General features: G+C 45.8%; 2 protein-coding genes across 2 annotated transcripts in view; one reads left to right on the plus strand and one right to left on the minus strand.

The window, feature by feature from the left end:
• The window catches only part of MCC (MCC regulator of WNT signaling pathway), a 715,741-nt gene that overhangs the window by 227,155 nt on the left and 464,983 nt on the right, over nucleotides 1-23,603 (minus strand). The window contains exon 2 of the mRNA XM_080371226.1: nucleotides 1,659-7,677. Coding sequence (XP_080227352.1) covers nucleotides 1,659-1,795 — 137 coding nt within the window. The 5' untranslated portion in view covers nucleotides 1,796-7,677. The remainder of the gene's footprint in view (nucleotides 1-1,658; nucleotides 7,678-23,603) is intronic.
• YTHDC2 (YTH N6-methyladenosine RNA binding protein C2) overlaps nucleotides 11,950-23,603 on the plus strand; it is a 38,799-nt gene continuing 27,145 nt past the window's right edge. Inside the window, exons 1-3 of the mRNA XM_080370943.1 lie at nucleotides 11,950-12,467; nucleotides 13,352-13,442; nucleotides 21,539-21,735. Coding sequence (XP_080227069.1) covers nucleotides 12,269-12,467; nucleotides 13,352-13,442; nucleotides 21,539-21,735 — 487 coding nt within the window. The 5' untranslated portion in view covers nucleotides 11,950-12,268. The remainder of the gene's footprint in view (nucleotides 12,468-13,351; nucleotides 13,443-21,538; nucleotides 21,736-23,603) is intronic.

The raw sequence follows: 23,603 nt of genomic DNA on the forward strand, positions 1-23,603 counted from the left end.
CATCAGCATCCTTCAACAATGGACACACCACCACCTGAAGGACTTTCAGTCACTGTCCTCTGGGCTTTATTTCTACTTACTGCTGAAATCCAATGTCCCTCCTCAGACTTGCCCTGGAGTTTTCAACAGTGTAGCTCAAGCAAAGTTCAGAAACGCCCATTATGAAATACACACATGAAAAACTGGCAACAAAACTGAGGCAATGTAGAAAAGTCATCAGAAATGAGGGGCTTGTGTCATGGTAGAATCTCTCAGCTGTCCATGTGCTATAAAGCACTAGAACATTAACATTCCCTCAGTAATGTCTTTAAACTATAAACATGCAGAAGTTTATTGAGTGTACATTGCAGAAAAGCATCACAGCACAGACCAGCAAGCACGAACTGAGGAGGCAGCACATGCTTTAAAGTGAACATCCTAAGTTTTCAGACATCAAAATAATTTCCACGAAGACAGTAAGCAAATGGAGAGAGAAGCAATCTTGGCACACTGGTTGGAAAGCATACATTTTCAAAGTTTACATTTCAGAACCACAACTGTCAAAATAATCATTAGGCCAGGGAGAAAAAGAGTGTTGGGGGAGCTGTTTAGATAAGAAATATCATGACCCTTAAATTTTATTTTTAAAGTGACTGCCAGCTGTTACAGATTTTCAACAACTTTCTGGCTCCAAAGAGATGACAGTGGGGATTGACGTTTACTTAACCTTTCTGCAGGGTCATATTCTTAGGTTTCAGGTTATATAAGACAGAAATTCCCTCACTCTTGACTCAGCTCTCTAGAGGCGATCACTAACTGCACAGGTTTCATTTTGAAAATATAAGTTCCCACCATCTCTGGCAAATCTCGCCTTTAGCAGCTCGGTGGTTTTTAAGTTACGGTGTGAGAGCAGAGGACTAGCTCCAGAAGCACCCTTCAAACAAAATCCAGTCCTGACCAAAACACACTGCCGGTGCTTCCAGATACATGAACATTTCATCACTGCTCACTCCAGGTAACTGCAAATGTACAAGCCCGCCGCTTCCCCCCACCCCCCACCCCCGAAACCCATCAGCCAGGGTCACAGCTAGTCACAACCGGGGACTAGCAGCAGAGTCTAAACGGGACTGTGCAACAAGGATATTGATAAAACCATATTAAAAAAAGTAGAATCAGACGAACTGGGAGATCAGCACGATTTTTCTCTTAGATTACCTGTGACCAGGTTTGTTTAGGTGCCACCCCCCCCAGCGCCTCATGTGATCACACCCAGGCGGGTCAGAGGCGTCACCTTCCCGACCCGTTGGGGTGGAGGCGCTCCCGTTCACCCCCGCCCCGCTCCCGCCAAGCTGCCGGGGGAGCGGGGGGTCCCGGGGAGCGGGGGGGGTCCCTGGGAGCGGAGGAGGGGGGGGGGGGCGGGGAGCGGGGCCGCCCTGGGCTGGCCGGCCGCCGCGCCCCGTGAGGGACCGGCCGCGGCAGGAGCGGGCGGCAGCGGCCAGGGGAGGCGGGCGGCCCCGCGGCACAAGGCGGCGGCGCGGAGGGGCCGGCCTGCGGCGGCTGCGCTCTGCGAACTACGCCAACTCGCCCAGAAGTTGAGACGCCGCTTCACGGGCGGCCAGGGAGCAAGGACGGCAGAGCTCCGTAGCACGGCGCAAGGAGCCACATCCCCCTGTCGCTACCTGCTGATGAAGCCATCCCCATCGCCGTCGCAGGTCTGGAAGAGGCGCCTCATCCTCTCCTCCTCGCCCGTGCTCGAGGTATCGCTGCTGCTACTCCCGGCGCTGCTCGCCTCCGCTACGGCGGCTGCCGCCATCATGCGCCCAGCTCCGGAGGAGGAGGAGGAGGCGAGGCTGCCTCAGGCGCCCGGGATTCCCGGTCCCGCCGCGCCTGCAAAGTGCGAGCGGCAGCACAATGCCGGGGCGGGGGCGGGAAGCCCCGCCGCGCGCGGCCCCGTCGAGCCCAGGCGCGGCCCCGCGGGGGCCGGAGCGCCCTGGCCCGGAGCGCTGCAGGCCCGGGCCGGCCGGGGGCCGCGCTGCCACAGCCGGGCGCCCGGGCTCGGGGCGGGGGGAGGAGGCGGCAGAGGCTCCTGCTCCCTCCCTGCGCACGCCATCACCCTGCGCCCCCCTCGGCCCATCTCCCCGCCGGCTCTCCCGCTGCCGGGAAGCACAGCGGCGCCGGAGCGACGGCCCGGCCGGGTGGGCGCTGGCTGCCCCCCGGTCACTGTGCGCACCCCGCCAGCGGCCGCCGAGTGCTGGGCAAAGCCTCGCTCGGTCTGCTGGCCCGGGGGTCACCTGCTGCCCCTTCCGCGGTGCTGCGGCCGGTTGGACCCGGGCTGGCCGGTGGAAACCAAGCTGGGGCAAACTTCAACGAACCCAGTGTTTTCTGTAGCTTTATGCTTATGCTTAGGCTGTTTGACGGGGTGCTGGGCAGGTGACAGCGTTCTGGGGCACAGCACCAGCTCCTCTTGACACATCCAGTTCCTTTCCACTGATCAAACTTTACCTGAAAACAACATCATTGGTTTTTCTGCTCCAACAATTCATCACCAGATAGTGCTCTGATTTTGTTCATGGCTTATACTTCTCCCTGGCTTCTCTGTCTCCTTGGCATTTGGAGTAAAGGTGTTTTCTCTGCAGTCTACATGTTGCCAGATGAAAAAACGTTTTCATCTTGCATGTATAGAACAGCTTCATTTCCTTTAGTATTTTTGTCACCCTTTTCAACACCTAGTTAAGTTTTAATCAATCCTTTTTTTCTTACTCATGTGAAAAGAACTGATACACCAACGGCAGCAATGGCAGTATCTTTTATGTCTGCTGGAAATAACGTATTTTGAAACAGCCTAGAACAGCTTTTTCCTGTTTCACAGTAGCATGTTTCTTACTCCCATCATCCTGAGATTAATTAGGTCAGCTAAGTTTCTTCCTAACCTACTTCTGTTTATGAAAAAAATACCTTGTTATTAAGGGCATGCATTTCTCTCATAGTATCAGATATTATCCTTCTCCTATGACTTCAGTCTTTGAAGACACCTGGTACTTCCCACATAACAACTTGGTCTTCCTTGTTGTTGACAGTGGCTCATGGATATGTAAAGTCAGCAAAGTTATCACACTTCTCTTGTTGCACAGTCCCTTTCAAGTATAATAACTGATGGGAATAGTTCTGTTAATATTTATTGTATCTTGATGAAGTAAGTCATTACAAAGTAAACAGCCTCTGTAGTGTTTTTTTTTTATTAACTAAAACTACTTGCAGGTACAAGCATGCATACACTCATATTCTGTCAGTCTCTGCAGTTTTCCAAATCGGGTTGCTCACACTGGTTCTTGCTGGATGACCAGAGCACTGGGGTATGGAGCCAATGCACTTCCATACCCTTTCAAGACAATGAAAGCAGAGAATAATGCAAGTACCCTTTCAGACTGTAGTGTGTAAGCTTGGAAGATTTACATCGTGTCCCATCTTTTGACCTACAAAGATCTTACTCTTAGTCTCAGCACGTGCTGCTTCTCAGTCCTGTATAGGATGTTGCTTGTGTGTGAGACTGTTAGTTTACTGCAGCTGTTCGTTTACATTGAGTGTTGGATGAGCTGGGCAGCCACAAGACCATTTTCTTCAGCCAGATGCCATAGACACCCATACACAAGAACTCTTGCACACATTCTGCAAATATATCACACGTTTCTTCTCATTAAGAATATTCTTAACACACAGAGCCCTAGAACAGCATTTCCTGACAAAGCCACCAATACCAATGGAGCAAGATTGGATCCAAAATACAGCAATGAGAACCAAGAACGACCTCCCTCCACCCTGATGCTATCTACCAAGGCCACCAAGCTCTTAACCTTTTTTTCTTTTTTTAAACTAATAACCCACACCTTCTGTAATCTAGCTAAATATCCCAGTTGGCACTTTTTATCTTTTGTTCTTATCTGCATGTTCCATGCAGTTGCTTTCTTTGCAGATCAGGAATTCATCCAGTCCTTACATTCTCTCTGCTCCTTGCTAATGACCTTTCTGAGTGTTGTTTTTTTTAATTATTATTATATATTGAGTATCTCCTGCTAGCTTTTCCCCTTCTGTGGGATCAGTTGCAGTTAATTTTTGCATCTTCAAGGTTACGTCCCAAGAAAACCTAGTGCAGTAGTTTCTGACTATTCCTAATGAGAAATCACTCACAGTAGCTCCTCCTAGCTGATAGGAATGGCTGATACCCTAGCTGTGGTATGGCATGCAAGACAGTAAAACCAGCTGAGCTTGCTGGCTTGTATTGTGATCCACATCTAACTTTTAAAAAGATGTATCACACTGGGCTGTAGTTCCCGATATTCTGGTACCTGCAACCAAAAATTTGAGTTTCAGATGGCAAAAAAACATGTTTAAAACCGAGAACATGCAGTGCAGTAGAAGGTACAACCCTTCCTGAAGTACATTTTCGCTGTCCCTGTTAGGAAGGGCGTGTGATGCCCAGAAAGTTACAAAAGGAGAACGAGGAAGGAGACCTCCATACTGCTGCAGATGGTAGGTCTTGGAAAATAGGCTTGATATTACTCAAAAGAAGAGTGTTTGTGGTTTTCCTTTTTGAAACTCGGATCTCAGATGTCAATCTGGTTTTTGTTTCTTTTTTCATCTAAGTTAAATGAATCTATAATTTTTCAGTATTAGATTATTTTCTATAATCAACTTTCCACAATAACCTGATTTCCAAATGCGAACAGGCAGTCATTGTGAAAATTAATAACAATGCTGTAGTAGCAGCTGCATTTATTCTCCAATATTTATACACACCAAATCTGAGATCTCTGAAAGATAAGCATGAGACACCTAATTTCCACAGCTGCTAGACTGCTGAGACTTCCCACCAGATTAACAGGAGTTTTAAGCTCACGTGATCTCTGAAAGTCAAGACTATCTCAAATTAGGTGTTGAACAATAGAAAATGAAAACCATTGTGCACCTCTCAAAATTTAACTACAGATGGTTTTGCAGAATAAAACTGCTAAAGTGACTCTATGTAGAAAGCTGCCAAATAACCAAAAGCAATTGCCCAAAAGAGAGAAAAATTCCCTGCTACACAGCTTTCAGCTGTAGCACTCTAATATTAACCTCCTTCAAAACTAACACACAAAACAACCAGGAACTTAGGATTTCAAGCAGTAAGTTTTAATTTAGTAATATTCCATTAAACAAGGTAGCCAGGGTATGCAACACAGAACTTTCTCAGCATCAGGAGTCCAATTCCCCAGAATACCACCCCTTCTCATTGCCAAATATTGCATCCAACCATTTTCCAGCTGTGACAAATACACCTTCTAGAGTTCCCTGTTTCTCGGAGAGGTTCTGTGGTAACAGATATTTCCCTGTAAACTGACACACTGTCATCCCACACTGAGAGGAAAGCCAGGTTCTTTTAGGGGTCAGTTAAAGCTTTATTTTCTTAACAGGATATTATTAGTACAGCACAGAATTTGTGATTAGAATGACACGGGATTTCTACAAGCAGAATCAATATAATACAATCTGTAAGTAAACATAATATGGAATTTATAATACATCTTAACAGTTTATCATCATGCAGATCCTAACTTGACTTAGGACTTCTAATCACCTGGACCCTCTGCAGATCGGGTCAGATCTTAATACCTGGTTTGCTGTATCAGTATAACAATTATAATCTAGACTGAAAAGTCATATAAAAGAATACAAGTCAGTCTGTGGAGGAAGCAGAGGACGATGGAGGTGTCCCTGGCTGCCAGAGGGACCCGGGTCTCACTGTCCAGCAGCAGCTCAGCTCCAGGTTCCCGCTTAGGACTCATAACTGCTTGATTTTATAGACAGTGTTCTGGGTGGTTACGCCTCCTGGTCTGTGATGGGGCCATCACCACCACTGGCTTGACCCGGTGCCTGGGGCCTTCAAGGCTGTTAGGGAAGGGGTAACATCTCTGGTGCCCAGGAGCCTTGAGGCTGGTGGAGAGAGGGAAGAAGAAATCTGTTTGGTTTGTCTGCTTTGTTCACAGGACTTTCAGGGCCTGATAATGAGGGAAAGCAAACAAATATGTGACCCCCTTGGTCAGAAAGAATACCTGCTTGCCTTATAAAATGGCATTAGTTACACCAACCACACTACCAGGGGTCAGGAACAGGGGGTGCTGGTCACATAGCCCTGTAAAGACTGTGCAGTCTGGCGGGCTGTTTCGCTGATTTAAGCCAATTTGCTACTCTTTCCTTTTTTTTAGCTGTATTTGGTAGTTAGGCCCTGGACCATACTTCAGTGGTAGGACAGCAATGTTCTGCCCTTGCCTCAGCCAATAAATAGAAATGTGGCAAGAACAAGTAGCTTCTTTTTCTTTTTTCTAAATACATGCCAGCACCTCCAGCCACATTTATAAACACAGCACATTTTAAGAGTTACTAATTACCCCATTATTCAGACACGGATAGAGTGATGACAGAAAAATGAGACTATAGCAGGAACAGCTGGGAGGTAGTGCCAAGTCTGGCATGCTTGGATCTGATTTCTCAGAAACCTCAATATACCTGAATTCTTTGTATTTAATGCACACTTGTGTCTGCCAAATGAGGAAATGACTGTATTCCAAGAGAATCGTACATATCAGGCATTAGGAGAATGTTACAAATATTACAGAACAACAGTCTGGTTTCAACCCAGTTAATAAAGTGCAACCATTTAATGTCCCAAGAGGTTTTTGTTTTCTTTGGTTTTGGTTTTTTTGGCTTTGTGGAAACATCACTTTCTGTGGAAGTTTTGCATACGTATTTTGCAGGCGTATGATTTGTCAAAAAGAAACAAGGATGTGCTGCCATCAGTCATGTATTTGAAAACTGCTTGGTGACTGATCTGTCCTACATCTCAAGCTGTTTTTCCCAGACGTGATCCTTAATGCCTCTGGAGCCCAACGCATCTTTGCATGCCAGCCGAGGTACAGCTGTGAGCAATGACGGCTGCTCCCTAGGGGCTGGGGGAACCAGGGGCGGCGGAGACTGCCCAGGGAGGCATGGCAGCACCTGGCAGCCAGGGCTGGACCCCTGCCCAAGCCAGTGAGCAGGGCAGGTCAGCAGCCCACAGCTCGGGCACCTCCCTCCGGACAGCCAGGGCCAGGCTGGGCCCTGGGCACATGGGTGGGCCCGGCTTGGCCACCAGGCACTTGGGTACCATATGACTTTGCACAGGTACTCCACACTAGTAAGATTCAGATGATATGCCCACGTGTGTACACTTTAGATAACTCTGTGTCTAGCCTATGTAATCTGTGCCCAACCTATATAACAGCTAAGTAAAAATTATTTCCTGTGTAAACAGGTTTTTAATTAGGCAATACAAATATTTTGTTTTCTATCACATAACTTACAAATGCATATTTTGGATGTTACTGTAATGTAGATCAGGGGGGTGTCCTGGTTCCAGCTGGGGTGCAGTTAACTTCCTTCTCCGCAGCGGGTGCAGCTGTGCTGTGGCTGTGCTGTGTGAGCAATGCTGACAGCACACGGGTGGGTTTGGCTGTGCCCGGGTGGTGTCTATACTCAGTCAGGGACTTCTCAGGGTCTCAGGCCCGGCCAGCGAGAGGGCTGGGGGGGCACGGGGAGCTGGGAGGGGACACAGCCAGGACAGCTGGCCCGGGCTGCCCAAAGGGATATTCCACACCATGGGACGTCATGCTGAGTATATATAAGCTGGGGGAAGAAGGAAGAGGGGGGATGTTTGTGTTACGCCCAAGTAACCATTACGTGTGATGGAGCCCGGCTTCCCTGGGGATGGCTGAGCACCTGCCTGCCCATGGGAAGCGGTGAATGAATTCCTTGCTCTGCTTTCCTTGTGTGCGTGGCTTTTGCTTTACCTATTAAACTGTCTTTATCTCAATGCACGAGTTTTCTAACTTCTGCTCTTCCGATCCCCTTCCTTATCCCACTGTGGGGGGAGTGGGCAAGTGGCTGTGGGGTGCCTGGTCACCAGCCAGGGTTAAACCACGACAGTGGGTTAGTTAGCTGTTTAAATTGCCCCAACTGCTTAGGTATTCAAACTGAAGATTTTGACGCACAGAAGGATTGAAAGCAATGCCTGGTGGTATCAAATGATAGATTATCCTTCATTTCAGTAGGGTTCAGATAAAGACCGTCTTTGTTGATTGGTCTCCACTGTAACAAAATTTAAAGTAACTGACAAATAATGTGAATTTAAAGAAATATTATTTAAAATGTCTTCATATACAGCAAAGTGCATTGCTTCCAACAGAGATGTGGTTTAGCTTGGATGTTGCCATATGATATTGCCCTGTCTCTGAGGCCTCCTACCACTCTCGTTCTGAAGCCCTTCATGAAGGCATGTTTTGGCAGTGAATGAGGGCAGAGAAAAAATTAGTGTCACTTGTAAAGGAGTGGCAATGAATAAAAGAATTGGTTCCATTCATCCCTAACAGAGGTGTATAGTTGGTTGAATTTTGATTAGAACTTATCCTGGACTTGATGCATTTTGTGAGTCTTTCCTATGTAATAAGGACTGTGAGCTCACGCTGCAGCCTTTCTATTCAGAAGAACAGGATTTGGATTTCTATCTTCTACTCTGCAAAGTTTTCAATAAACTTTGAGAAATTTAGCATTTGAGACTTTTACGCCTTCCTTAATTTTTAGTTTAAACTCTGCAAAAGGTTTAAACATTATTTAAGGAAGGACTGAGAGCAGACAGATAGAAGCACATGTGAATATTTATCTACACATACACTGATACACCATTGATTAAACTGATCAATAGACTTTTCCCCTTATGCTTCAAAAAGAAATAAAAATTGAAGTAAATAAGGGCAGTAGAAGAGACAGATGAACAAGAAATCGTGTATCAATACATGATACAAGAGGTAATGTAAATAGTGAGGAGGCAGTTATCCATATAGAGCCCACATCAGCGGCAGAAGTTCTGGGGAATTATCAGTGTCTACACTTGTGTGCAGTAAAGCAACAGATGACCATTTTCACCACAGGTAATTTATTAAACAAATATCTCCCAGTATAATTTCATAGTACTCATAGTTCCCTAAATATCTGTAAGTATGTAACTCATGTTATGGGAACATCAATAACTGTAACAGCCAATAGTACAAATTTACTATAATGCCTAGAATAAAAGCATATCAGAATGTCTTTTTTGTAATCAAGGAACTGAAAAAAAATATAAATCTTGTATACTTTCACTGATTTGATCTTGCAGAATAATATTAGCTTATCAGTGATTCTTGCTTCATATTTCAGGAGATAACAAGTCTTACAACACTAAAATCTTACAAAATCACAAAAAGACTATTTTGTAGTCAAATCTGACACAATGCACACATATTAGTACATGTACATAATGACACAATTAGTACATATAGGATAATTTTGTTTCATAAACTTACTTTACATTCTTTTTCTCTCAGTAGTGTCATCTTTTGCAGAATTTTATGGTATTCACAAGAAAAAAAGTATTCTGCAATGTAAAAAGAGGCCAGCAAAAACTGCTACATACTAAAAGTGCCTCTGAAGAGGGTGAAATAATGATGCATAATTGTATTTGAACATGCAAATGTACTTCAGCGTAAGACTGCTGCTTCTTAATGATTCTCATAAAAAACATATATGGACATTTGGATATACGATGATAGAAGGAAACAGTTCTTTCTCCATGAGCTATTTGTTTTGTGTAAGCCTTAGCCAGAGGCTTCAAGGTAGAAGGTATTTCTGAGGCCAACCATGAAAAGGATTTTAAAAAGTCTTACAAGTTTTTAATTCTAAGAAGAAAATCTGCAGCTAGTAACTTTTATTGAAAGAAAATGTATAAAGGATATTTATAAACCACTATGTCTAAGGTCTTGGATAGAAACAAAGACAAAAACTGTTTTGTATGTAAGTTTTTCAGAATGATCTGTTTTATGTTCCTGTTGTGCTTCTACATCTAATATGGACCTGAGCTGGAGCTAGAATGCTAGACTGGGTGAAGATTTGGCTGAATGCAGAAGAGCGCTTCCTTTGTTTGAGGGTCTGTCTGTAAAAGTCTTTTCTGAAGAGCCTGCTAGAAGATATAATTAATGGGAAGCTGGACCTGTGTTATACCACCATGGGGCATTCCCTGTCCCATGCTAGTATGGGCGTGTTTGGATCCCATGTGCTCCAGAGAATATTCATGTTGCTTCCCAGGGCTGTCGCCTGCACACAGGCCAGCAGGAGCAGGAGGGCAACTTCAAAGGCGGTCCAGAATCACCCTTAGTGTTTTTGGAAGTAAATTCAACAAAACAGGCTGTCACTTTGCACAAAGGCCCAAGCCACGAGCTTAAGGCACTGCCTTCGTTCTTTTGTCATACACGAAGTGCAGATTGCCATCGTTAGTTACCAGGGCATGGGACTCGTTGCAGCATGCAGTATATGGGTGACAACTCCTTATCAGGAGTATCTTCCTTCAATGTAACTGTAGCCTGGAACTACTCTGTGTTCAGTAAATTTTGTCACCTAAATGCTGAATCCTCTGTTTTGTATCAGCTCTTTGGGAAGAATGGTTTATTGGCTGTTTTTTTTAGGTATATTTATAGTGAAAATCTATAGCAAGCAGATAGTTTAATTCATGCTCTGTATGCCAGCACTCTGCTCATCTTTACAATGTGTTAAATTCAAATGCCCACTGAGTCAGGCTTCCTTTCATTTCATTAGAATTTTATGAATTGCTGTGTTAAACTCCTGGAGATGGATTAACCTTTAGTGTAATGCTACCAACAGACTTACATTAGCTGTGAATTCAGGCTGCGACTTTATTTTCCAGCAGGAGTATATAAAAACGATTCTCTCTTTCTCCATGTGTATATACCCTCAGTGTGTGCTTTGATTCATGTCTTTTTATTTGAGCGACTACACTTTCCTGTTTTTTTACACTTACTAGCATTGGAGAGTCAACACAGCAATGAAAGAAGCAAGCTATGTATTAAGGAATTTGTTATGCAGGATGCACTTAGGCTTCATCATGCTCCAAACTGTATAGATGAGATCTAACATAATGGCCAGTTATTATCTCTGGGAGCTATTGTGTACACAAGATTGAAAATTGAGATGATAATAGAGTCTGAGGAATGATTTTGTGGAATCGCATGCTTTTTTTGTAGGAAGGCAAGATGATGCTGTCACAGGAATTGGTAACATCTGGGTTCATTATTAAAGATTTCTGATCATTCTCAGATGAATTATGATCTCTCATTTGTTACTAAGGAAGGTAAGATGAATTCTTATCTTGTTCAGTTAAAAGAGTTTAATTTTTCATCATAAATGTGATATGCTTTAACACAACAGTGAATGTTACGGAAAAAGCATTAAGTACTTTAGTTGAAGATGTATAGGAAGGTACCTTGATTAAAACCTTGAGAAAATTTTAAAAGTAACCTTACAATAGTGAAAAACATCCCACAGAACAATGTTCTTCCATTTTATATTGCAATTTCATATCTAGCTGACATTGATTTTGAGTACACACCACTCCACCGTTCATCATACTTCAGACACGAGCAGAGGGCGCTTTTGCCACCTCCCAGTCGAGCGGGGAAGGCCGGCTTCGCCCTTCCCCTTCCACGTCCACTGAAGACTGTGACAACACGTCACACCTCCCACCCCACCAACTTGTGGCACGTGCCCCGAAGGCGTTCGTGACTGGGAACAGCCCTGCGGCGCCCCGGGCCGGGAGTTCGGCGCCTGCCCCACGGGGACCCGCACCTCTGAGTCCGAGGAGGGCCCACGCCGCAGCCCCCCGCGGGGCCTTGACAGCCACTGCTGCAGGCCGGCGCTGAGGAGCGGCAGCAGGCGGCAGGCGGCTACCAGCTAACGGCGCGGGCGGCGCTGGGCGCGGCGGGGCGGGGCGGGGCGGCGCGGGGCGGGGCGGCGCGGGGCGGCGCGGGGCGGGGCGGCGCGGGGCGGGACGCACGGCCCCCTCCCGCCGCCGAGCGGCCACTGGGGACGCGCCACCGCTGCCTCGCCCCGCCCCTGCCACCGCCACCAGTTCCCGCCGCGGCCCCAGCGCCCTCGGGGCGGAGCCTCCGCCGAGAGGGCGCCGGCGCAGCTCCTCTCGCCCCGGCCCGCTTACTGGCGTCACAACGCTGCGCTGCTCGGGCCCCGTAGTGCCGCTGTCCCGTCGAGCCAGCAGCGCTGGGTTTCCCCCCGGGTTCCCTCGCTACCGGCGCTCGCCGCGTCGCCGTTCCACCTGCAGGCCCTGGTCTGCCTCCGGGCGTCACCCTGGGCTGTCGGCCGAGGTCGCGGAGCCATGTCGCGGCCTAGTAGCGTCTCCCTGCGGCAGCCCGTCGGGCGCTCGGTGGGCTCTGGTACCCCCGCCGCGGCCGCCTTCGCCGGCTCTGCGGCGGGCCGCGGCCGCGGGAAGGGGCTAAAGGATATTTGCGTCGACGAGGAGGTGGAGATCGCAGTGAACCTCGCCCTGGACCGGTTCCGATACGGGGAAGAGAAAGGTGTGTAGCGGCACCCCGGCCGCGGGGGTGGCGGAGGGGCACCCCGCCGGGCAGGTGCGCCTGGGCGGGCCGGCGGCGGGGCGGGCGCTGGGCCGCGGGGGGCCGGGGCGGCTGTGAGCGCCTGGCCTCGACCGGTGAGGGGAGGCGAGGCGTGGAGTGCGGGTGACAGACGTGTAGGCCCGGAGGCGCTTAATCGGTTCAGTGGTAGAAGCCATTCCTGAGCTCCTTTCGGCCTGAATGAGATGCTTGCTTGCCAGCTGCTGGAGAGGGCCCAGCGGAGGACTACGAAGGTGATGAGGGGACTGGAGCATCTCCCTGACGAGGAGAGGCTGAGGGAGCTGGGCCGTTTGGCCTGGAGCAGAGCAGACTGAGAGGGGATCTTACCAGTGCACACAAACACCTTAAGGGTGGGTGTCAGGAGGACGGGGCTGGGCTCTTCAGTAGTGCCAAGGAACAGAACAAGGGGCAACAGGCACAAACTGCAACACAAGAAGTTCCTTCTGAATATGAAGAAAAACTTGTTTACTTTGAGGGTGACAGAGCCCTGGAACAGGCTGCCCAGAGAGGTTGTGAAATCCCCTTCCCTGGAGATACTTGGAACCCACCTGCATGTGATTCTGTGCAACCTGCTTTAGGAGAACCTTCTTTAGCAGGAGGTTAGACTAGATGATCTCCAGAGGTCCCTTCCAACCCTGACCATTCTGTGATTCTGTGAACCCTGAATTGTTTACAGGTGTGAAACTACAGCCCTGCCGTTAGTCCCCATTGTTCACAGGAAAGGGTATAAGTTTAAGGATTGAAAAACTTGTAACATTGAGATAATATGTCAAGAATACTGTGTGTTTTGCATTGTTATGTTTGGTTTTTTTCTATTATCTTTCTAGAAATGGAATTTCCTTCTTCTTTTACAAGTACTGAAAGAGCATTTGTTCACCGGCTCTGTCAGTCCCTCGGACTGATATCTAAAAGTAAAGGGTAAGACGGAGTCTGATTTTCGTTTATTATTTTCTAGTTTTGGTGCAAATGTATGAAACTTCATGACTAGCATTAAAACTATCTGTGTTTCTAGCATATCCTGCAGTGTTGCAGGGAATAGTACTAGAGAAAAAAATGTAAAAAGTAAGATAAAAAGTATATTTGCGCTTTGCTTTATGTCTACTTAAAAAAACTTGTGACATGCTTAGTGTGAGATAGCTTGCCCTTATACTGTTTTGTGGATTTCATGCGTGCATAAAAAAAACCTTTTCATCAAGATCTGTTCTGTTTTTCATACACTGTTGTGTGCCCAAGGGTTTTGCACAGAAGCTTATACCTTGACAGATAAGGTATAACCTAGAGTAGCATGTCCAAAAGAGTGCTTCTGTTGAGAAGTGCAGAAGAGGGTTCATATGCAGGTATGATGATGTTTTTCTGTTACCCTGCTCTTATCTTTGGTAGAGAAAGTCTGTGTTCATTGACCTGCTGAACCCTTGGGAATTGTCGTGGTTTAACCCGGGCTGGCAACCAGGCACCACACAGCCAACTTGCCCACTGCCCCCACAGTGGGCTGGTGGAGGAGGTCATAAGAGTAGGAGTAAGAAAACTCATGGGTCGATATGAAGACAGTTTATAGGTAAAGCAAAAGCTGTGCATGCAAGGAAAGCAAAACAAGGAATTTATTCACCACTTCCCATGGGCAGGCAGGTGTCCAGCCATCCCCAGGAAAGCAGGGCTCCATCATGCGTAACGGTTACTTGGGAAGACAAACACCACAACACCGAACATCCCCCCCCTCTTCCATCTTCCCCCAATTTATATAGACTCACCATGGTGTCATATGTATGGAATATCCCTTTGGGTAGTTTGTGTCAGCTGTCCCAGCTCTGTACCCTCCCAGCTTATTGTGGGCCCCTTCCCCCCAACCCTCTCACTGGCAAGGCTTGAGAAACTGAAAAGTACTCAGCTTAGTATAAACATTACTTAGCAATAACCAAAACCATCAGTGTCTTATCAACATTGTTCTCACAGCACATCCAAAGCACAGCGCTGCACCAGCTAGTAAGAAGAAAACTGACTCTATCCAGGCTGAAACTGGGACAGGGTGCAGGTGGCAAAGAAACAGGAGAGGGGAAATTCCAGGAAAAATCCAGAAAGATGGAGTGTAATGTATAACCTCTGTCTGGGTGGACAGTTGTAAAACCATAGCAGCATTTGCTGTACTTCATTTTTGGTGGGACTTCATGGTTCTTGCAAAACTATTGTAAAATGCTAGTTCCCTGATCTGTACTTAATTAGGCTGAAGAGATGACACAAAGCTGAACATGTCGCTTTGTGTTGTGGCTTAAACCCACCTGAGAGGCAGCTGCTCACTCACTCCCTGGCTGCCCAGATGGATGGGGAGGCGAATCTGGAAGCAATGTAAAACTGAAGAGTTGAGATAAGAACAATTTAATAATTGAAATAAAATCAAACAAAACCAAAATAATAATAACAGCAACAGTTATAACGAAAAGGAGGGAGAAGGGGAGATGAATGAAATCCTCTCACAGTGGGAGGAGAGGAAAGAAAAGAATGATGCACAATACAATTGCTCCCCACCTGCTGACCGATGCTCAGACAGTCCCCAAGCAGCAGTTGGCAGGCCCCAGCCAACCTCCCCCGGTTTATATACCGGGCATGATGTTCCATGGTATGGAATACCTTTTTGGCTACTTCAGGTCAGCTGTCCTGGCTGTATTGCCTCCCAGTTTCTTGTGCCCCTCCAGCCTTCTTGCTGTTGAGGTCTGAGAAACTGAAAAGTCCATGACTTAGTATAAATATCACATAGGAACAATTGAAAACATCAGTGTGCTGTCAGCATTGCTCTCACACCAAATCCAAAGCATAGCACTGCAGCAGCTACTAAGAAGAAAATTAACTCTATCACAGATGAAACCAGGACAGTATTCACCCCTTACTTCACACTATTTACGTCATGATACATCTTCCAATATATCACCATCTTTCGTGTCTTTTAACAGAAATACACAGATTGAATTTCCTTTGTCTATGGACCATCTCTCTAAAGTCCATTGAATTAATTTAGTCCGTGATGCTGGGCTCCATCTATTGTAACAGTCTTTCAAGGCAGGGAAGATGGTATGAGGTGTTGGATTATTTCAGTTTGAAGCCAGTTCTGGTTCTATTATGGCTGCACTGATCTGGTTTCACCAAAGTCATTCTTTGTTGGTGTGGCTATTGAAAAAGAGTCAGGTTCAGCTCTTCAAATCCAAAGTGGTAAAGATGGGCACCACAAGGCAGCCAGTGTACTAGTCGGCATATAGAAGTGACAATATATAATATTAAGTAACAATTAACATCACATAATTCATTCATTGGCTGTTTTCACCTGGAATCAAATCCCCTTGAGGCACATATTACATACACTTCCTTAACCTTCCACATCACCCACCAGGTATTCCCAGGTCCTTGGGCAAAAGCAATCCCATAACGGGTTTGCCTTTGCCAGAGGCAGGAATGACCCAGACTGTTTTCCCAAGCATATTTTTTAAGGTGTACTACAGGCACTCTATCCCCTTCTACAGTATGTACAGGCTTTGATTGAGCAGGGCCAGCTCCACTGGCAGATCATCTGGTGTTGACTAACCAGATGGCTTTTCTAAATGTGTTTTGCAGTGTCTGCTTCCAGTGTAGTCTTCAACAGTACGTTACATTGTTCAGTTTTCCCAGAGGCTGGTGTATGATAGGGAATGGGATACACCCACTCAGTGCCACGCTTTTGGGCCCAAGTGTCTATGGGATTGTTTCAGATATGAGTTCTGTTGTCTGTATCAATTCTTTCTGGGGTGCCATGTTGCCACAAGACTTCTCTTTCAAGGCCTAGGATAGTTTTTTGGACTGTGGCTTGAGGCACAGTTTCCAGCCATTCGGAGATTGCTTCCACAATTTTAAGGACATGGTGCTTCCCTTGGCAGGTCTGAGGGAGCGTGATATAGCCAACCTGCCGGGGCTCCCCATAGTTACATTTTACACATCATCCTCCAAACCAAAGACGCTTTAACTGCTTCGCTTGCTTAATTGCAGCGCATGTTTCACATCCATGGATAACGTGTGCAATAATGTCCATGGTCAAGTCCACCCCTCAATCCCACGCCCATCTGTTGCATCTCTTCCTTGATGGCCTGAAGTGTCATGGGCCCACCGAGCTAGAAATAATTCACCTTTATGTTGCCAGTCCAAATCTACCTGAGCCACTTGAGTCGTGGATGCCTGATCTACCTGCTGGTCGTTTAGATGTTCTTCAGTGGCCCAACTCTTTGGTATGTGAGCAGCTGCATGATTTACTTTTACAACCAAGTTCTCCACCCAGGCAGCGGTATCTTGCCACAATGTGGCAGCCCAGATGGGTTTACCTCTGCGCTGCCAGCTGCTCTGCTTCTATTGCCGTCACCACCCCCACAGGGCATTTGCCACCATCCTTCTCCTTCTGCAGGTTCTGTGACTTGTCATAGGGTCTCCATACGGCCACCTTCCACCTCTGATGATTTCCTACAATATGGCGGGTCCCATCAGCAGACAATGCATATTGCTTCTCATGTTCCGGCAGTTTATTATACAGTGGGGCTTCTTCAGCACGTGTCACCTCTTCTTCTGGTGACATCCTGAAATCTTTACCTTCTGGCAGGCATAATCACTTCCCAGATTCCTGGATGACTGGGATTTCCTGTTTGAGCTCGTTGTGTAATTGGCATGATCCACTTACTCCATGTAGCATCAGTTGTGTGATGTGTAGAGGAAACCCTCCCTTGAAACATCCAGCCCAGCACCAGCAAGCCGGGAGCCGGGAGGAGCTGTGCTTCAGTACCAGTCACTTCCAAAGCAGCTCAGAACCCCTTCATAAGCTTCCAGGAACTGTTTTTCAGTTGGAGCAGAGCGGGCCTCGGATCCCTATATCCCCGACTCCGAAAGCCCCGGGGTCGACCTCGAGTCTGCCCTGGTGCTTTGTGCCAGAGGCTCCAGGCAGGGCCGTTCTCCCCGGCTGCGGTGTAGAGCACATCCTTTACATCTTTCCCAATCCAAACTGGCCCAAGAGCTACTGCTTGAACTATCTCCCATTTAATTAGTTCAAAGGCTTGTCGTTGCTCAGGGCCCCATTTCAAATCATTCTTCTTCAGTGTCACATGATAAGGAGGGCTTACAATCAGACTGTGCATTCTCCAAAAGTCCATAAACCTAAGAAAGTTTGTGTTTCTTTCTTGGTTGGTGGAGACACAGCTTCTATTTGTTTATCGCATCTACTGGGATCTGACACTGTCCATCGTGTCATTTTATTCCCAAAACCTGGATCTCCTGTGTGGGTGCCTTGACCTTGTTTTATGGCAAAACCAGCTTTCAGAAGGACTTGGATTATTTTCTCCCCTTTCTCAAAACTTCTTCTGCTTCATTGCCCCATATGATGATGTCATCAATGTATTGCAAGTATTCTGGAGTTTCACCCTTCTCCAGTGCAGCCTGGATCAATCCATGGCACATGATAGGGCTGTGTTTCCACCAGGAAACCAGAATACTCGATATCAGATCTTATTTGAGCGTAGTGCTATTTAAGTGCAGTTCTGCTTACAATGTGATGGCAGTCTCCAGAGTGGTATAACTGATTTTTGCCATAGATGCCTGGGGCAATAAATTTGGCTGACCTTGAGTATTTTTGCATGCTATTTGGGGAATGTGAAGTGTTAGAAACCCGTGCAGGAACATGCTTGGGTTGAATGGTACCCATGCTTAACAGTAACTGGTAAACCCTCCTTGAATCCTTGTTGATTCTTTGTAGAATTTTGTTAAGTGTCTCTGAGTGGCTTCCTAGTAAATTCTGTGGTATTTTTCTTGGTTGTTTTCATAGAATATCTCGAGTTGGAAGGGACTTATCAGGATCATCAAGTCTAACTCCCTGCTCCTTGCAGGATTGCAGGCAGGATTGCCTACAACTAAACCCTATGATTTAAAGCATCTTCCAGACACTCCTTGAACTCTGGCAGGCTTGGTGCTGTGACCACTTCCCTGGGCAGCCTGTTCCAGCAACGAACCACCCTCTCAGTGAAGAACCTTTTCCTATTGTCCAGTCTGAACTTCCGGAGACAGCTTCATTCCACTTCCCCATGTCCCGTTTCTGGTCACCAGAGAGCGGAAGGAGATCAGCGCCTCCCCTCTGCTGTCCCCGTGAGGAAGTTGGTAGGCTGCAACGAGGTTGCCCCTCAGCTTTCCCTTCTCCAAGCTGAACATCCAAGTGGCCTTTGTTGCTCCTTGTAAGTCTGGCCCTCGAGGCCTTTCTCCACCTTGGTCGCCCTTCTCTGGACACAGTCCCATAGCTGATGTCCTTCTTATACTGAGGCACCCAGAACTGACACAGTACTTGAGGTGGGGCCCCACTAGTGCAGTGTAGAGCGGGACAGTCGCTCCCTGTTTTTGTTTTGTGGGTTTGTTGTTTGTGGTTTTTTTTTTTAATGTGTAGTATTCAGGGTGACTTGAAGGTTGAACAGTAGTTGAACTGAAATTTCAACTGCTGAGGAAAAGCAAATACTTACCTGGGAAGGCAGAAACTGTATTTTTTTCTTTTGGACTATAGTAATACATTGCACACTTAGGAAACCTAGTTTTCCTTTTGAAAAAAACTTCAGTGTTCTACTCATGCTTAGTCTCCCCAGATTTCCTCAGTATTTATGCTTGCAATAACTTTTGAGTTGGTCAGACTCGAAAAGCTTGATCATGATTGGCTTTCATCGCTGAATTTCTACATAGAGTACGATTTGGTTGTTAATATTCATTACTGTATCTGTACTTGTTGCACAGAGGGGATAAAGAAGGGAAGCTGTTGCGTGGGAACCATAGGACAATATTTTGTTTCCTTATTTTTTTCCCTTGAGTTAAGCAAGCATATGTTAAATACTTACAGAAAACTGACTATAAACTCTTCATAGCTAGTATATTTTTCTGTAGAATGTTAGCAGTGTACTATATTGTGTCTGGCTGGGATGGAGTGTTCCCCATAGCAGCCTTTGTAGTGTGATGTTTTGTATTTGTAGTCAGAACAGTTTTGATGGCACACCAGTGTTTTTGACTACTGCTGAGCAGTGCTGGCAGAGGCTCAGGGCTACCCCCTATTCCTCCAGTTAGGAGGAGGGTTGCCAGCAGGTTGAGGGAGCTGATCCTTCCCTTACTCAGCACTGGTGAGGATACACCTGGAGTACTGTGTACAGTGCTGGGATCACCATTAGGAGAGAGATGTGGACATACTAGAGAGAGTTCAATGGAGACCCAACAGGATCATGAAGGGACTGGAGCATCTCTACTAGGAGGAAAGGCTGAGAGAGCTGGGACTGTTCAGCCTGGAGAAGACTCAAGGGGATCTAATCAATGTACATACATATATATATGAAAGGAGGGTGCAAGTTGATGTAGCCAGGCTCTTGTGAGTGGTGCCCAGTGACAGGACAAAAGGCAGTGGCACAAAATGAATCTGTTCTTTCTCAACATCAGGAAACACTTTTTCATTGTGAGGGTGACTGAGAACTGGCACAGGGAGATGGCAGAGTCTCCACCCTTAGAGATACTCAGAAGCCATCTAGACATGGTCCTGGGTACCTGGCTTTAGGTGGTCCTGCTTGAGGAGGGGGTTGGAGCAGATGATCTCCAGAGATCCCTGCCAACCTCAATGATTCTGTGCTTCTAAGATGCTGAGATACATACTGAAGACTGGGAGCATAGTCATGGGAAGCATTGCAGTTTGTTTTTCTAATTCTGCTAATCTTTCCCTGGACACGGACATTCAAGTCATGTTCCAGCTTCAGTATTTTTGCTACTCTGAAATGTCTTGCATTGACCAGGAGCTGAACCTGAACTGAGAACTTAGAAAGCAGTTGGCCAACTGCCAGATGCCCAGCCAGCTTGGTCTGTCAATCCCCCTCAACAGGATGTGGGGAGACAATAGCATGGTGTCTCTCCCACACGCTGAAGTTCCTTCAGAATAAGCCTGCTCTACTGAGGCCTCTTCCATGGGCTTCAGGGGAATCTCTTCTCCAGAACCTGGAGCACCTCCCTGTCTCTGTCGTCATTGACCATAGTGTCTGCAGGGCAGTTTCTCCCAAATTTTGCTCACTGCTTTCTCTCACAGTTGCTGTGCAGCATTTTTTCCCTTTCTTCAACATTACCACAGAGTTCCCACCATTGTGCCTGAGGGGCTCAGCTGTGCCCTGTGGTGGGTCTGTTGGAGCCTCCTCACAGAGGCCACCCTTGCCAGGACCTGGGTACCTGCACCCCATACACACACAGCACTAAACCATCCCAGCTAGGGATGGAGCACCAGACTCTTGGTGTGACTTTCTGTTCTTCTCCTAGAAGCCATTTTCAGAGTGTTGGTAGATCATTGTAGCCCAGGCACCAGATAGTTAATTTTCAAACATACCTACAACAGTTCGTTGCATTTCAGTGTCAAGAGCAGTCTGAGAACAATTGCATTCTTATGATAAAGTGTTTTTTCGCTCTCATTCTACATTGTAAATATTTGGTAATGGACTTTGTGGGAATCTAATTTGTTTTACTGGATTTTGTTAAGGCTTAGAATATCACTAGAAGGCTGCTTGTTTGTCTGTCTATTTGTTGATTTTTAACCTCTAAATCTCTTAAATTGGTCTAGAAATGAGTTTTGTGTAATACCTCTCAGTATTAATAGAGGATTGATGGAGCTGTCTGTCTTTTGGGAAGCAAATGCAGTGATAGACATTTAACAGAAAGGTAACAGAACAGTGTTATATTACAGAGCCCTAATTGTGAGGTTATGCTGGGCATAGTCATTTGCCAGTGCAAATGTCTGTGCTGCACTACCTTGTGTGAATTGGGGGTGGTTTTGATGGTGGATGTTGTGAATGATTCTGTCATTTTGGTGTGCGTTATGCTACACAGGACATTATTTGGAAGTTTCTAGTTATTATATTTGAAAATAATCTTAACAGCCATCTTGAAAGAATTATGGCCAAAGATCATTATTTAAAGATAAGTAGATTACTTATTCCTAAAATTGTTTTTTTGTTCTCCCCTCCCAGAAAAGGAGCAAATCGATATCTGACTGTAAGGAAGAAGGATGGATCAGAACGAACACATGCAGTAATGACTTGTTTCTTGGCTCCCAAAACAAAACATAGCATTTGGAGTTTAATTCAGAGATTTCCAGTCACAAGTAAAGAACGAACAGAACTTCTGCCAAAAACAGAGCGAGGAAATGCATTTGCTGTTGAATCTGGTATGTTCAGTGTGTCTTCTGATACGGACTTGTGAATCAACACTGTTTAAAAAAAACCCAAACCACCCACAACCTCCTTTCTTTTCTGTCTCCTCTCCTGTCCCAAACTGACACCTCCCCCTCAAACCCATTAATTTTCTTGACTTTAAATTGTTAATATAGGTTCTTTTAAAACTGGTGTCCTGAGGAACTTAGGCAGTCAGGTTACCCATGTTCCAATGTCTCCCTTGTGCCAAATTACTTTTGAATCTTTGAGCCAAGTCCAAACAAATTTATTTAGAAGTACGTTTCCGAAGTGTGAGTTCCTACAAGTTCCATGAGGTGAGGTTGAAGAGAGAAGTGTTACCATGACTGCCATATAAGAACACCCTTATGAGAAAATGAGAGACTGGCTCTTCTCCTTATAGAATTCTTGATAAAATGAGAAGGGTTTTTTTTTGTTTCATCATCTTCTAAAATAGATTTGGTTCATAAGAGACTGCTATCTAGACTTCCTGATTTCTGGAATATGAAAGAGTTCGCTGGAAGACAAACTTCTGATATATTGTGAATTTTTTAAAGCAATGCTTTTAATAAGGTTATTGCTTTAACAGTTATGAGTGTAAGAGCTATATTTCTGTGCACAAAACTGGGTATAGTGCATAGAAAACATACCAGTATGCTGTGTTTCATTGGATATTTCTGATTTATGAGTTCATTCTTCAAGTGCTTCCTTTGCTAGTTTTCTTTTTCAGTTGTTTAATAGGATTGTTTAATGAACAGGGGGAAACTGTAATATAAATACTGAAAAGCAATTTCTTAGAAATCTAAAGCATAAACCAGGGGTCCTCACACTGTTTAACCAGGGGCCGGCGTGGATGCAGTGGCAGGCAGCCATCTGCGGCTGCTTGGTTCCCCCCCCAACCCCCGGTGGGGGGGCGGGGTGTCTGTAAATACCGGGGGCTCGATTGAGGACCCTGGGGGGCTGTATCCAGCCCGCAGGCTGTAGTTTGAGGACCCCTGGCGTAAACTAATGAATAGTGTAAAATTTGTCTTTACTTCCCCAGAATTGTTTTTGGCTTTATTAATCTGTTATCCTGTGTCTGTCTGTGTAAGACAGTAATGTATTAATCTGATAATCACATTAAACATGTATAATTAAGTTTACAGCAAGCTTTTCATTCTTCTGGAAGATAATTATTAAGGAATTCTAGAACAGCAGTTACAATACTGAATTTGAAGTAGTTTCCTCTGAAGACATGCAGGTTCTTTGGCTGCTTGTGCATTACTTTCTAATACATCACACAGTGCTGCATGGGTCCAGGGGTCTAGATAGAGCATGGTTCAATTTGTATGATTTAAGACAAATCTTATGAACTGGAGCATTAGGTTATGTAAGACTGCTGAAAGGTGGTGGCAAAAGACCAGGGAGGATGTGAAAGAAGCCATTTGTATCACAGTAGTTAACTTTTTCTCAGAAGATAGGCTTGTCAGTTTGGAGTAACTTGAGGGTTTAACTGTATAGTGAGGCAAACCGTGGAGGTGTGAAAGTTTAAACATGATACGAAGGTCAAGAAAATACACGAGGCTGCTTTACTTGGTTTTAGTTTCTATTTCTCATCTTGCTCTTCATGACCTTTTTTTGACTTGAGCAATGCACTTAGGGTAGTCTGTTTTTGTTCAAAATACCTAAGAATGTAATAACGCCTTTGAACAAATACTTATTTCAAGCACTGTAACAGGATGGGATAGGTACCATGAATATCTCTTTTAAATGTGTGATGGGTTTGTCACTTGATCTATAAGGATGCATATAAAGTCAGGAATGTTCACTTTTATGTACAATTTTTAGCAATGTTTTAGTGACCACCTTTTGTATCTGTCCAAGT

This window comes from Falco punctatus, assembly GCF_963210335.1.
Source record: "Falco punctatus genome assembly, chromosome: Z".
In the NCBI taxonomy this organism is placed as follows: Eukaryota; Metazoa; Chordata; class Aves; order Falconiformes; family Falconidae; genus Falco; species Falco punctatus.